Raw genomic sequence first — 14,300 nt, forward strand, 5'->3', positions numbered from 1 at the left:
TTGCCCAGCTGTGCCTTACATTACATTGCCATATTGATGCCCCACTTCCCTTCCTGCCAGGGAGGTGAGGTGCATGAGAGTCCTACCAAGAGGACACCTGCACTTGCACCTGGGCCATGTTTGCAAACACTACCTTTTGCAGGCCACGTCTCTTACGCTAGGTAGACGTAACCACTACATCCTCCAGAGTCAGCTACTCTTCATTATAGTCAATGTGAACATTTGCAGCTAATTGTGAACAGATTTTAGATCTTCAGTCATGGTGGTTTTATTATCCATGGATGCTGCTATTTTATATTCTGTGTTAGTATTCAAATAATATTGCATATGAATAGCATAGGATGAAATAGACCAACCAGTTAATAATTTTAGATACAGACCTCATCAGCAAAGAAAAGCTAAAAAAGCTTGATAAAGTCTGACCCCTTGCACTTTCACAGTAGTGAGTGAGCAAATCATATTTCAAAGTGCTTTATTTGATGCTACAAGCGTGTGTTGTCTTATTAGTTCACAGTTATGTCCATGAGAAGCTTTGCAAACGAGAGCAAGGGAACAAACATAATGATGAGCAGAGATAATGCACATTCAGATAAATTTTCTTCACTTACTCAAGCAATTGGGAGTTTTTAATTATTTATAATACTTCTAAAGTACAAGCTAAATGTACCACAATATACTTTTTGCAAATATGTCAGTGTTAGCAATTTAAACCCTCACTTCAGCATCACCTCTGTGATATGAATGGGGCTGAGAAGTGAGACAAGAAAGTGAAGAAACAGGCCTTTTAGTGTGGAACAATGAAGCCATAAGGTTGCAAAATTCTATGCAGTCAAGGGGCTGAAATGGTGGATTTGAGCAAGGTGTGTGTGGGGGGGATTGTGTTAAATACAAGCTATCAGTCTGGTGCAGAAAAGCACTGTGAGTCATGCATGATTTAACAGAGTCACTTCTGTCTATGAACAATTCTGCCCTCTCCTTTCCATCAGAAGCAAAGCAGAACATCTGCGCCATCCACAAGTATTATTCACAGTTCATGATATTCTGTGAACCAGCATAGATCGCTGTATAAAGAACAATACTTGGACTCTTGCCTCTTGAGAATGAAAAATCTCAGACATAGCTTCAGGAGCCTTCAGAGATCAGGGCAGCTCCAAGTCCTCCACTCAGCCCCAGAATACTCTATTCCATGCTGTGTTGTATCAAGAAAGATGTAATGACTGCTAACCAGGTGGACATTTTGACAAGCACTACTTCTGCTGCATTTGATTTGAGGCATTCTGAAGTCAACACATTTAGTCTGATGTTTGAACAATACACTTTTTAACACACTCCATTTTCTTTGGCTGAAATTATTCTATTGTAAAAGGGATTATTCACGTCTTGTGTTTTACTGTTAATAAAGAGATTTCTGATTTAAGAGCTCTTTTCCTTGTCATCTCCCATTCTTCTCTTTGAAAGAGACTGGCCATGGAAAGCTGTAGGTCCCAGTCAGACCACAAGTGACTTTGGGAACTGGAGCATTTAGAAAGCCTTTATTCATAAAGTCATTCAAGTCTGTCTTGGGCAAGAGAATCAGTGATTGCACTAAGTGAGTGATGGTATGCTAGACACAGGAAAACATAATGAAAATTAATACGACATAAAATCTGGATGTATAGTATATGGATCCTTCACTATTCTGTGGTAGATTTAGTGATTTAAGAGGATGGTTCAGCTTACTTTTGAAGGAGACAGCTCTCATCTGACAGGCAGTCAATGAGTGATGCTGCCTATGACAGAGGTCCTTGCTCTGCACCAGACTGACATTAGTGGAAAGACAGACTTGTGGCTGCACAGTTTTTGAATTGCTCAAGGAAAAAGACAGATATAGTAAGAATGCGCTGTTACAGAAGTGTCATGTTTTAATCTTCCTAAAATTCATATTTTGTTCTGCAATAACAGAAGTAAGAGAATAGACAACATAATGGGTCTCAGAGCCATGCAGGCACTGCTGGGTTCACATACAGCTTGGGAATCCCATCTGAAACTGCCCAAACAGGACAGCCCTGCTACCAGCACATCTCCCAACACCTGCACCCACCTGTAAGGCACTGGTATCACAGACCACCAAAAATAAAGGATAGGTGAGCTGCACTATACTGAAATCTCTATGTACAGCTTCAGCAAGTTGCATTTGTTTTGACATAACCGACTTGTTTAGCACTGTCTTTACAAACACTCCCTGTGCCACCTTTCTGCTGTCAGGGTTTGGGGTTTTTAAAAGTTTAATCGGATCTGTTCCCCTAAATGATCTATTCGCCTTTCATAAGCTGACCATTTAAAACAAAATCAAAGACTTTATCCTACAATTTCAGCCAATTATGTTTTCACATATATTCTAATACACTGAAAAGTAACCCGATTTTACCTAAACCTAAAATAACTTTCTATACCAAGAGCCTTGGAAAACAGAATGCCATCTAGTCAGAGCTGGCTGTTTTAGTAATGGGGAAAACACCCAAACATGTAAATTTAACAAAACCAAAAAGAACAGGCTTGTTTTTTAAAGAAAAACAAAAATTTTACTCAAACACTTATTGGTCCAGATATACAAAGGCTTTCAAGTTCTTTTTTAAAGAACAACTTGTGCTAAATACAATAAATCCCTACTGAAAAAGGTTTATACATACAAAAAGCACAGCTTGAAAAAAATCTGGAAGACTTACAAATACTCCTGAAAAGACACAAAATTTCATGGATCAAACTGCTGCAATAACAAAGTAGTACTTTATAATAATCACCTACCCCATATGGATAACCTCTATTCAGAAATGTGGTTTAATACAAAACTTTGTTTTAAAAACAAAACATGGGATTTAACGCATAATATAGTGTTTGGATGTTTAACCAAATCAATTGCATCTGATTTGGATGAAAACCTTTATTAGCACTGCAGCTAGCACGGTATCAGTTGTCTTAATAAAATTTTAACTGTACTTTTTTTGGAAGACTAGTTTTTGGATTAGTTTGCTATTACAAGTTAAAAGCTTTAAAATTTAATTTAGTAACTTAAAAATTAATGATATTCTAATCTGCAATTAATTTATATTTCACATATAAGAAGTTGGCCATTACAAATAACTCCACAAAACAAGATCTAACTCCAGTTTCATACGTTCCACCTAATTCTTCTATAAAGCTTTTTGCCATTTATCTGTCTTGGAACTTTTAAATGCAAATTCTTTTACATGCTTTGAACAGGAAGCATTTCAAACCTACTCAACTTGCAGATAATGAACAGATAGCAGGAGGATCACCTACTTACACTTTTCTGAGCCACTGGATTGACTTCTTGATGGCATGTTCTCTTTGCCTTTAGTGCAAGATTCTGCTGGACATTTCTCATATCCCTGAGCAATTACTGTTAAGTCATGCCACTGGACTGGCTCAACTTCAGAACGTTATTTCTCAACTTCCATAGAAAGTAACTGATTTCCTTCAATGATTGTCATCAAAGACTGATTTAACTGTAAATCTTTATATAAAAAAAGGTTAAATTAAATGGAAGACTTAGGTGGGAAAAAGGGTATACAGCTAAACATTACTACTATAAACAATTTTTTATTAAAAAATTAAACAGTAACATGAAGTTTTAAAAATAATCAAAAAATAGACTCCTCCAGTGTGGTTGACACAACTGAGGGATGGGATGCCACGCAGAGGGATCTGGACAAGCTGTGGATTCAAGAAGTGGGCCCATGGGAATATCACGCTGTTGAACAAGACCAAGTGCAAAGTGCTGCACCTGGATCAGGGCAGCCCCTGGTATCAGTACAGGCTGGGGGATGATCAAGAGCAGCCCTGTCATGAAGGACTTCGGGGGCTGGTGAATGAGAGGCTGGACGTGAGATGGCAACTGTCTCCTGGGCTACATCAAAAGGAGCATGGCCAGCAGGTCAAGGGAGGTGATTCTGTATGTTGATGCTGGAATAACAGGGGCTACAGTCAGCAATTAGGAGGTCATGAAGCCAAACAGCTGGGATCCCTTGCTAGAGATCGGGTAATTGAAAGAGGCATTGGAAAAGGGGCAGCAATTTGCAGTCTCAGGAGATGGCTCACCTCAAGTTTGAGAGCAAGATATCCATTTAAGAAAGATCTTGTGAACTTCCCAAGAAAGTGGAGCACTCCTGATGAAGGTATCCAGTACTTGTGAGAATGAGCAGTGCTAATGAGAAATCATCTATAGTAATCTAGGACGGGATGACGCCCCTAAAGATTAAAAGGATGTTCCTTGCACAAAGGCCAGGTGGAGGAAGGTGGTTCAAAATGCCCCTGCATCATATTCCAACAGCCTGGTGGCATTATATTAATTGAAGAAGGATCCACCTGTAGAGGTGATGTTCTCCTGGCTCCATAACATAGAATAAACCCTGGGCACTTCCTCCCTCCCATGGGCCAGCACCTGAGCCCTCAGGGGCAGCCCAAGAGATCATCCTCTCCCAGGTCCGAGGGTAAGGAAGCCTCAAGCGCAGGCCACGTGGTGAACTCTGGTTCTTTCTGCACGACCACGGGGAAAACTTAAGGAAGGGGGATGGTGAACCCACCTTTAAGCTGGAAACCCAGGTATGTGAATTGAGAGGAAAGAGAACTGTTAAGAAGGAGTTACCCAAGAAGGCTGGCAATGTAGTTGCCACAGAGACCCAAGAAAGCAATCAGCAACCTCCCAGATGTGAAAGGACTGAAATCAACTCCTTTGATCCTGCAGAGGGGACTTCTGATCTGGCATCACAAAGGTCAGACAGTGAATACTCTGACCAGGAACAGGAATAGAAGGTCCCTACCTTCAGCCAGAAGGAGGAAAGGGATGACAAGGCCTACTCGACTGTGTGGATTCGATGGCCTGGCACATCAGATCTACAGAGGTATAGAGCTTTGGTGGATACTGGTGCACAGTGCACACTGATGCCATCAAGACACAAGAGTGGAGAACCCATCTGGAACTCTGGAGTGACAGGAGGATGCAAAAATTTTCTGTATTAGAGGCTGAGGTGAGCACAGCAGGTGACAAGTGGGAAAAGCACCTTATTGTGATTGGCCCAGAGGTCCCTTGTATCCTTGGCCTTGATTACCTCAGGAGAGGGTATTTCAAGTGTCCAAAGGAGTACCAATGGGCTTCTGATGTAGCTACTGTGAATACAGAGAAGATCAAGCAGCTGGCCTCTCAGAAGGTCTCTTCATCGTGGGATTGCTGCAAGTTTAAGACCCGTGAGTGCCAGTTGCTACCAGGACAGTGCACTGGTGGCAATATTGCATGAACCCTGGCTCCCATCCATGAGCTGATTCATCAAATGGAAAGCCAAGACATGATCAGCAGGACTCCCTTGCCTTTTAATGGTCCCATTGTGACCAGTGCAAAAGTCTGATGGAGTGTGGAAGTTAACAGTAGACTATCGTGGCCTGAATAAGGCAACACTGAGCACTGCTGTGCTAGACATGTTAAGAGTTCCATTGTCAGCTGAAGGCAGCCAAATGGTGTGCTACAGCTGACACTGCCAAAGCATTTTTCTCAATTCCTTTGGCAGCAGAGTGCAGACCACAGTTTGCTTTCACTAGCCCTTAAGATTGCTGAACAAGAAAAACGGCCTGTACTATACCTCTGTACTGACTCCTGGATGGTGGCTAATGCCCTGTGAGTATGGCTACAGCAGTGGAAGGCAGCCAACTGGCAATGCAGGGGTAAACCCGTCTGGGCTGCTGCATTGTGGCAGGACATTGCTGCATGATCTGTAGGTACATCAGGTAGATGCTTACTGCCCAGAAGTCATGCCACTGAAGAACATCAGAACAATAAGCAGGTAGATAAGGCTGCCAAAATTGAAATAGCATAGGTAGAACTAGACTGGGAGAAGGGTGAGCTATTTACAGCCCAATGAGCCCATGAAACATCATTAAGACAAGAGGGCATGGGCTTAAGCTGTGCCAGGGGAGGTTTAGGTTGGATATTAGAAAGAAGTTCTTTACAGAGAGAGCGATCAGGCATTGGAATGGCCTGCCCAGAGAGGTGGTGGATTCACTGTCCTTGGAGGTTTTTAAGATGAGGCTGGATGTGGCACTGAATGCCATAATCTAGTAATCACAGTGGGGTTGGATCAAGGGTTGGACTTGATGATCTCAGAGGTCTCTTCCAACCCAGTTAATTCTATGATCAGGATTATCTAGGAAGAGATGCAACAATGGGCTCATGATCAGGGGTGGTAGTGACCATGGAGTCCATCACACAGATCATTCGTGAATGAGAAATGTGCTACAATCAAGAGAGCTGCACATGTAAAATTTCCCTGGAATTGAGGAACTGGGATTTCTGATATGGTGAGGCCTGGAAAACTGACACCAAGGTAAGTGTTACATACTCACCACAGTGAAGGCAACCACTGGTTGGCTGGAAGCAACCCTGTAAACCAGACCACTGCTCAAAACACTGTCTTAGGCCTTGAAAGGTACATTTTGTAGCAACATGGTACTCTAGAAAGAACTGAATCAGACAGGCTCACTTTCAAAATAACCTTATAAACTCTGGGACAAAGAAACATGTCACTCACATGAGTGCATATATCCCATCTCCTGTAAGCCTCTAGAAAAACTGAGAGGTATAAGGGACTACTACAGACTGTTAAGAGCATTAGGCAATGAGGCATGGAAGCACCGAGATGCTTATTTAGCAGAAGTCAACTGGCTGATTGATTTACACTAGAGGATTTGCTAACCACCCTGGTCCTGCCCAAACATACTGAGGGGGGAGGTAAGCTCCCCATACTACACACAGGGAAGCTGAGTGTGGATTTTTTCTCTCATGGGAAAAGCAAACCCATTTGTGGGATTGTCTTTGCTCAAGGACCCAGGTGTACTTGACAGGTAATGCAGAAGGATGGGAAGACCCGGTGTGTGCCTCAAGGAGATTTAACCTTGGGGGAAAAATAATCTGTGGTGTAAATTGTATGTTACAGGAAGTAAAGTAGCAGGAATGACATGAAGCAATGAAGAGTGAATTTTGCGAGGCACAAGGAGAGTGTGACAATGCCCCCAGCTGGGCTATGGTGGTGCCCAATGATTGAGTGTGCTGCTGCTTCTATCCTGACCACACATCCTGATGGAATGAGTCATGGCCCGGTTTTGAACATCTGGAGGGGTAGAGGAAGCCCATGGGAAAATAATAGCTATCTGTAAAAGGACAGGGGATAGCAGTTAATGCAAATGTATACATCCATACGTCTAGCTAAGGTCAACCCATTACAGCCCGTCTACTTCGCTCTGGTGAGACCTTGGAGTACTGTGTCCAGTTCTGGGGCTCCCAATCCACCTGTTAGAGCAAGTCCAGAGGAGGGCCACCAAGCTGTGATTAGAGGGATGGAGCACCTCTCCTGTGAGCAAGCTTTAAGGTCCCTTGCAACTGTTGAGGAACACATCTGGTGCAGGTAGCTCGGTTTGCAAGCTGCAATTCAGAGATGCAGACTGAGATGCAAATTGAGCTTTAGCTAGGAGCCAAGAGAGACAAGAAGTCACGAACTGCCAAGCCAACCCTTTGCATAACAAAGGGCATGAAGTCCAATGGCACTAGCCATGTGAGTGGACATAGAGCCACATCAGGAGCCAAAGATTCAGGAGGAAGAGCAAGACTTGCTGGCACTTAGACCATGAGGACATAAAAGCTCAGGGGTTCCTCTGTTGGAGGCCCCTCCTCAGAGGCACCAGCTGGGGCTGTTTCTATGTGACTGCGCTGTGAATAAATTGCTTTATGGAATGAGACATCTGAGACTCTGCTATAGGAAACCTGTGGTCGAACCTGTAAGGAAATCTGGTCTGACTGCATGTGAGTGGGGTTTGTAGGGAGTCAAGCAGGGCTCACTGGAGCCACCCACAGTGAAGGGGCTTTGGTCCCAGCAGTTAAAGTCTCTGGCACTGGGAGTGTGACTGCCAGAGTCTGGTGAATGGTCAGATTGGGAAGACTCCTTAACATAACCCAGTCCAATCTATGATTCTATGATTTGCTCACAAGTTTGCAGACACCAAGCAGCTCAAAACCTCAAAAGTGCAAACAAGAAACATAACAACAGCAACTTTCATTTTCCTTTGAACACTGAAATTCTTTGTATTTATACAAAACACAGATCCTATCCCCTCCTTCAGCACCAGACTCATCTGAAGGTCATTGATCTGTTCTCATTACCCAGGGGCTCCTTGAAACTGTTGTTGCCTTTGTTCCAAAGCTTGTTGACTTAACAGTTGCTGTTGTTTCTGTAGAAACTGCACTACTTCTGGGCTTCTGAGTAGGGACTAAAAGAAAGAAAAAGAGAACTTTACTTTAGAGAACTCACATACGTTAAATAGCTATATTATATTTATATTATAATATTTTTCCATTAAATTAATTTGCGCATTACTCCTGGCTGTTCTTTAACCCTGGCAGACAACTTAAGCATCAGCCTCTGCTCACTCCCTCCCCCGCTCCCTCCCTGCTGTGGAATGAAGCACTGTTCAGCAATAACTAAACACTGCATTATCAACACTCTTCTCATCACAAACCCAAAGTGCAGTCCCATACAAGCTACTGTGAAAAAAATTAACTGTATCCCAGCCACAACCAGCACATCCATCCAAATGAGAGTTCAGTCAAATGAAGAATTACAAAACACGCTCACAAGACATCTAAGAACTGTTTCAAGACCATCAGGTAAGCAGAAGCAGCATTAGTACACATCCTGAAAGCAGGTTCAGAATGTAATAAATATATAGTATTGCAAAGAAAAACATAACAAGCAGGAATAATCTACTGACACACTGAAAACAGACACCTCTCAACTATGTCTTCAGTTTTGAGCCAATTTCTACATTTCCCATCGCAGATAGCCCAAAAAGAGTATAATAAACAAACAAAATACTGTAATTCTGCAGCAAAGATCATGTTCCTATCAAGAGTTCAAGCATCTGGAGTATTAGCCACATGTTTTAGTTTTAGGTAGACCTGCGAGGAGCAGGGAGTTGGACTCAATGATCCGTATGGGTTCCTTCCAACTTGGGATATTCTATAATGCTGTGTTCACTCAGTGTTCAGAATTTCCCAACATTTCAAAACAGCAGTCCAGCCACAAGGAATGAAAGTTGTGATGGAAAAGCCAAAGAAACTGTAAGTACTGAATTATTTCCCTTCACTGGGCTTAATTCTTTAAAGGAGCAACAAAGTGTTTAAAAACCTAGAACACATATCATTCATGCACTCTACAAATGAGTCATACTGTTTACACTTTATCAACACATACATACACAATTTTAAGTGTGATATGATACATCTACAATTTCTAAAACACACCACAGTAATTCCAGCTTACATCAGACCTAAAGTCCACACATTGTTCTACCTAAAGCTTTGGTTTAACAAGCTAAAACCACCTCAGTTATACATAAGCACTATTTACCCTGAAGTAATAACCATGACTGTTTATTACTACCAAAATACACAACCTCAGTTAATGTGGCAGTGATCACTAAATTCAGTTATCTTAGTATTCTTCACAGAGAGGCTGAGGCACACATCTGCTCTGCAGTGTATTTCAAATTTGAAAATATACACATGTAGTGTACAATCTTAAACTGATCTTCTTTCACATCAATGACAAGTAAATAAAGCTTGTGTAACAATTTTTGAGTTCAAAACCTCTAGGGAAACAAGACTTACCAGCCTTTTTTTATTCAATACTTGCTCTAAAAGAGTAGGTCTTGCTGGGCGATCTCCAATGGATCCTGTTCTCTGCTTTGTAACAGGAACTGAACCTTCAACACTATCCTGCACATGAAAGAAAAAAAAAAAGAAAAAGTGAGACTATCAACTCTGATATAATGATACAGAGAAAATCCCAAGGGTAAAGAGTATTTGCCTGCTAATGTGCAGAGGAAAGTAACAGCATAGGAGTGGAAGTGTATCTATTCAAGACCCGGCCTCTTCTTTCCACACCCTTTCATCAGTCACAGTGAAGCAAAATAGGTGATTTAAGTCTTCCGCACTGCAAAAATAACCAGGTTACTAGGGCTAGTTGTAGCCTTGATTTTATTTGATTGCATTTCTTAAAAAAGAAGTAACTCACAACAGCTCAATCTGCAGCTCCTGAAAGTCAGTGATATTTACTATTTACAAATGGGCAGGAATGAAAATACAAAATTGACAATACAAAATAGTACCAACACAAAACATACTTCACAAAACTATTATGAACTTGCTAAAGCCCCAGGCTTTTCTCTTTGCAAGTTTATTCTGTTTGTTGTACAATCACCAGTCATCTGAATTAGACATATGAATACAATATGGCTCCACAATCTGCTCTGAAGAAAATATAAATGGTTTGGAAAATTTAAACCTATGTTGAATTCTGTATGTATTAAATTCATAACTTACTGATACTTCCATTTATCTGAAAGGGATCAAAAGAACAACAACAAAGTATCCCAGTATCTTTCACTTCAATTCTGTCCACAGATGTGAAAAATGAAAACATCTACCGGGAACCTAACTCTCACCCCACAAGACAACAGTACCTTGTGAAGTCTTAACAGAGACCACTGCAAAAAAGCATACTAAGTTTAGGACTAAATATCCTGCTTTCTTCTGCAAGTTGAGGCCTTAATTTCATAACATTCAAAGCAACCTGCATTTGCAAAAACTGGGAAAACTAAGCCCATTTTCTTCCAAGATGCAATAATCACTATTTCATGTTACAGATCAAAAGATTTTAACTCATCACTATGCAAAATGCTACAATTTTGCCCTTTTCCCACACTGTCTTTTTTTCTGAACTAGAACAAGTATTTCTGTAGACTGAGCAGGAAGTAGTCCTGTAGACGCAGCTCACAAACTGAGCAGGAAGACCTATCAGAGAAGAAAGAGAGAAGAGGGGAAGTCATGCCAGTATATAAATCTAGAATTCATTCTGATCTTGACTGAATACTGTGTGCAGCTTCTGTTCCCTTATCTAAAAGAGAAGTAGCCACTAGCAGTGGTCTAAATACATAATTGCCATTTAATTAAAAAAAAAAAACCCAAACAAAACAAAGCAAAAAAAAAAAAAAATGAAAAGCATGTTGAAAAACCTACACACCTGATTTTTATATACAGTATAACCTGATATCTAACGGCCTTTGTGACTTTAAAACTCATTTCAGCATCAACTGAACAAGAAATCTGACAAGAAGTCTCTTTTAGATCTATACTTTCACCTTTCCTCCAATGAAAAAACACATATGCTACACAGCGAAGCATCCTCTAGCAAGAATTCTTTCCCTGGAATGGCCTGGTCTAGCTGTACACTATTACAATTTACGTCAGAGGGCTAAGAAGAAATGGGGTTTGCTCGGGCAAACTGGAGGACGAGTGAGCTGTAGGACCGCCCTAGATTTCTTCCCTTTCCCCTGGACAGCAAGGTCCCATTCCCGGTTCTGACAGAATCCAATTTTCCAGGGAAGCCGCAGACCCCGGGCACCGCCGAGGGTATCCCGACCGAGGCCCCGCCGCGCCCCCCACCTCACCTCGGCCCGGGTGCCTCCCCCGGCGGCCGCCGCCGCCCCGCCGCCCCCCAGGGCCTGGTCGCTCTTCTTGCGCTTGTACTTGTCTTTGTAGATCTTGTTGCGGTGCCGCTTGCACATCCAGGGCTTGCGCTGCTTCACCACCTGCGTGGTGGTCTCGCTGCAGCCCTGGTACGTACAGCTCTTGCACTCGCCGCCCGCCGCCGCCTCGCCGCTCGAAGCCGCCGCTGCCCCTGCCTCTGCCTCCTCCTCCTCCAGCTCCTCCAGGCTGGCCGTACTCTCTCCGCCCGCCGCCTCGGCCTCAGCCTCGGCCTCCTCCTCCCTCGCCTCGGCCCCGCCGGGCCCCCCCAGCCCGTACAGCACCATGAAACCGCCGCTAGAGGAGGGCGGCATCGGCGCGTCGGCGCTCGGCACCGGCTGCAGCGCCACCCCCGCCGTGCCGGCCGCCGCCTCCCCACCGCCGCACGGCTGCATCAGAAACAGCGCCAGTTGCTGCTCCGGCGGCGAGGAGGAGGAGCAGGAGGAGCAGGAGGAGCAGGAAGCGGAGGAAGAGGAGTAGGCGAAGGCAGGAGGCAGAACGGCGGCACGACGGCCCCGCGGAGTGGCCGTCCCGGCCGGCCCCCAGCCCTAGCCGCGCCTCCAGCGCGCAGGCGCAGCGCGAGGGGAGGGGGCCGGGGCGGTGCCTGTAATGGCGGCACCGCCCCCTGGGGTGGGCCAGGGGGGTTGTCTTGTCTTGCTGCTGAGCGGTGGCAGAAGGTTCTGGTAGCTACGGTGTGGCTTGGGCCTGTGTGACGTCCTACCCTTAAGGGGAAGGGAACACCCGAGATTCGCAAAGGCTCGTGGTCAAAAGGAGCGACAGGAGTCAAGAGGGTCTGCAAACAATCAACGTTTTATTAGTAAATTGCACACTCCGCATGGAAATCGGGGTGTTAGCCCCTGACCTGCTATATAAGTATATGGCAGTGGGTTTTGGATAAAGGGGAAGGCTGAAAGTGAAGAGAGAAAGGAAGAGATGAAATGAGAGTGGGAGAGGGGAGAAAGAGAAAGAAATGAAGGAAGGGAGGGAGAAAGAGAAAAAGATGTTCAGAGTCCTGGAGGTACTGCCCTGGCTTGTGTGGATACCATTTCATGGATAGGTTTCCTGACCCTGAAGATAGGTTTCTTGCTTTCCATGTAAATCAGTCGTCATGTGCAGTCTGTTCTTTCAGATCTTTCTGGCAATGGGTTGGAGGACTTTGGGCATCTTGGGTGGTCTTGATCACCCCCTACAGTCCTTGCCCATTTCTTGGCCTCGTTCCTGGACTTGCACAGTACTGTGTCGTGCTTATCTCCAGAACAAGGGTGTTTGTCCCAGAAAAGTGCTGTCCTACCTCCGCATGTTCCCCTTCTTCAGTCACATCTTGTTCTTTCTCACAGCATGTTAGTACCAACAATCCTTGTCTGTTAGTATCAACAATCCTTGTTTGGCTCTCACAGCCATCCAGCTCTCTGTTCTTGAGACATACACATTAGCCCCTTATCTTCTTGGGTTCTACACCCTGTCAGCCTGCTCAGCCTCCTGTCCTGCTCTGGTCCTGTGATGGCTGTCTAGACCCAAACATTCCTGATCTTCACAAGTACTGTCTCTAGGCTGGACTTGTGTCCTTGCTTTTCAGCCACTGTCACTTCAAACTGGGGACAAAGTCATGCAGTTTGGCTTCTCCTACTTAGCCTTTTAGTTTCCTCTAGCTTGCTGTTGCCCATGTAGCTTTCAGCATGCTGCTTCTTTCCCTTTCTTCCTTTGGAAATCGGGTCTCTCTTTGGGTTACTTCTGCATGGCAGTTTGGATGCTTTTTCCCTATTACAAGGCTCATCTGAGCAGCTAAGCTCATCTGCACCCAATTCCTGTCACGTATATTATTGCTAAGTAAATTTCTTTATTCTGCAAAGTAAATGAATGCTGTATCCATAATCGTAGATGTTTTGTCACTCCTCAATCCTGTCTTTTTCTCTGCAAAGCTCTTGCATTTTATTCCAAGAAAAAAATTACCTGTAATGCAACTGTTGTGCCTACCTTCAGTGTTCCTCTTGCTTACTCTTTCTGTATCAGGCACTGAATTTTCCTCACTCCTGCAGAGAAGACCCATTGAATTCCATCTCCTTGATTACCTGCTGTTTGCCTCCCTTCATTTTTCTTACCTCCTTACTGTCTGCGTGCTCTTCCCTTTCTCATTGCATGCATCAGTTCATCCCATATTAAAGAAGAGTGCTGACTCCATTTAATTACCACAACTCCCTTTTCCTTTCATTAAGGTAAATGATTATGCTGTTTACAGTTGTAGCCATTCCATTTCACCCTTGATCTTGTCATAATACAGTCCTCCCTCATTTGTCAAAATAGTTACTGATGTGGTATAGTCACAGGCAAATCACAGTGAACGGAGTAACTGTCCTCATTGCCTTTGACCCACTAGTTACCTCTAATATGGGCAAGGTGACTTCCAGCTATAGTGTTTAAACTGGAATTACAAGCTCTTTTTCTTGTCAGTGAAGACTTACCCTCCCCACATCTGCCTCAGTGTCTTCATCTCTGTTATAGCCATGCTGGGTCGACTTAACAAAAGCTTTCTTTAGAACTCAACCTTGTATCTGTGCCGGTAGTGAAACATGTAAAAGTTACACATAGCCTTCTTTTCCTACTGCCTCATCTCTTTTGATGTCACCTCCTTAAGACAGAGGCTGTCACAAAATGTTTATTGTTTTTTTTTCCGCAT

The 14,300-nt window shown here is 43.7% G+C and overlaps 1 protein-coding gene across 1 annotated transcript; it reads right to left on the minus strand.

Moving 5' to 3' along the window:
• Positions 1 to 8,091: 8,091 nt before the first annotated feature.
• On the minus strand, positions 8,092 to 12,111 carry RFXAP (regulatory factor X associated protein). Its single transcript, XM_027890889.1, has 3 exons — positions 11,551 to 12,111; positions 9,710 to 9,817; positions 8,092 to 8,310 (listed from the first exon to the last, which is right to left on the minus strand). The coding sequence occupies exons 1-3, from the start codon at positions 12,019 to 12,021 to the stop codon at positions 8,200 to 8,202; spliced, it is 690 nt and encodes a 229-aa protein (XP_027746690.1). The 5' UTR covers positions 12,022 to 12,111; the 3' UTR covers positions 8,092 to 8,199.
• Positions 12,112 to 14,300: the final 2,189 nt, after the last annotated feature.

Source organism: Empidonax traillii, unplaced genomic scaffold (genome assembly GCF_003031625.1).
Source record: "Empidonax traillii isolate 1590-97213 ecotype Southwest subspecies unplaced genomic scaffold, ASM303162v1 scaffold302:size813347, whole genome shotgun sequence".
In the NCBI taxonomy this organism is placed as follows: domain Eukaryota; kingdom Metazoa; phylum Chordata; class Aves; order Passeriformes; family Tyrannidae; genus Empidonax; species Empidonax traillii.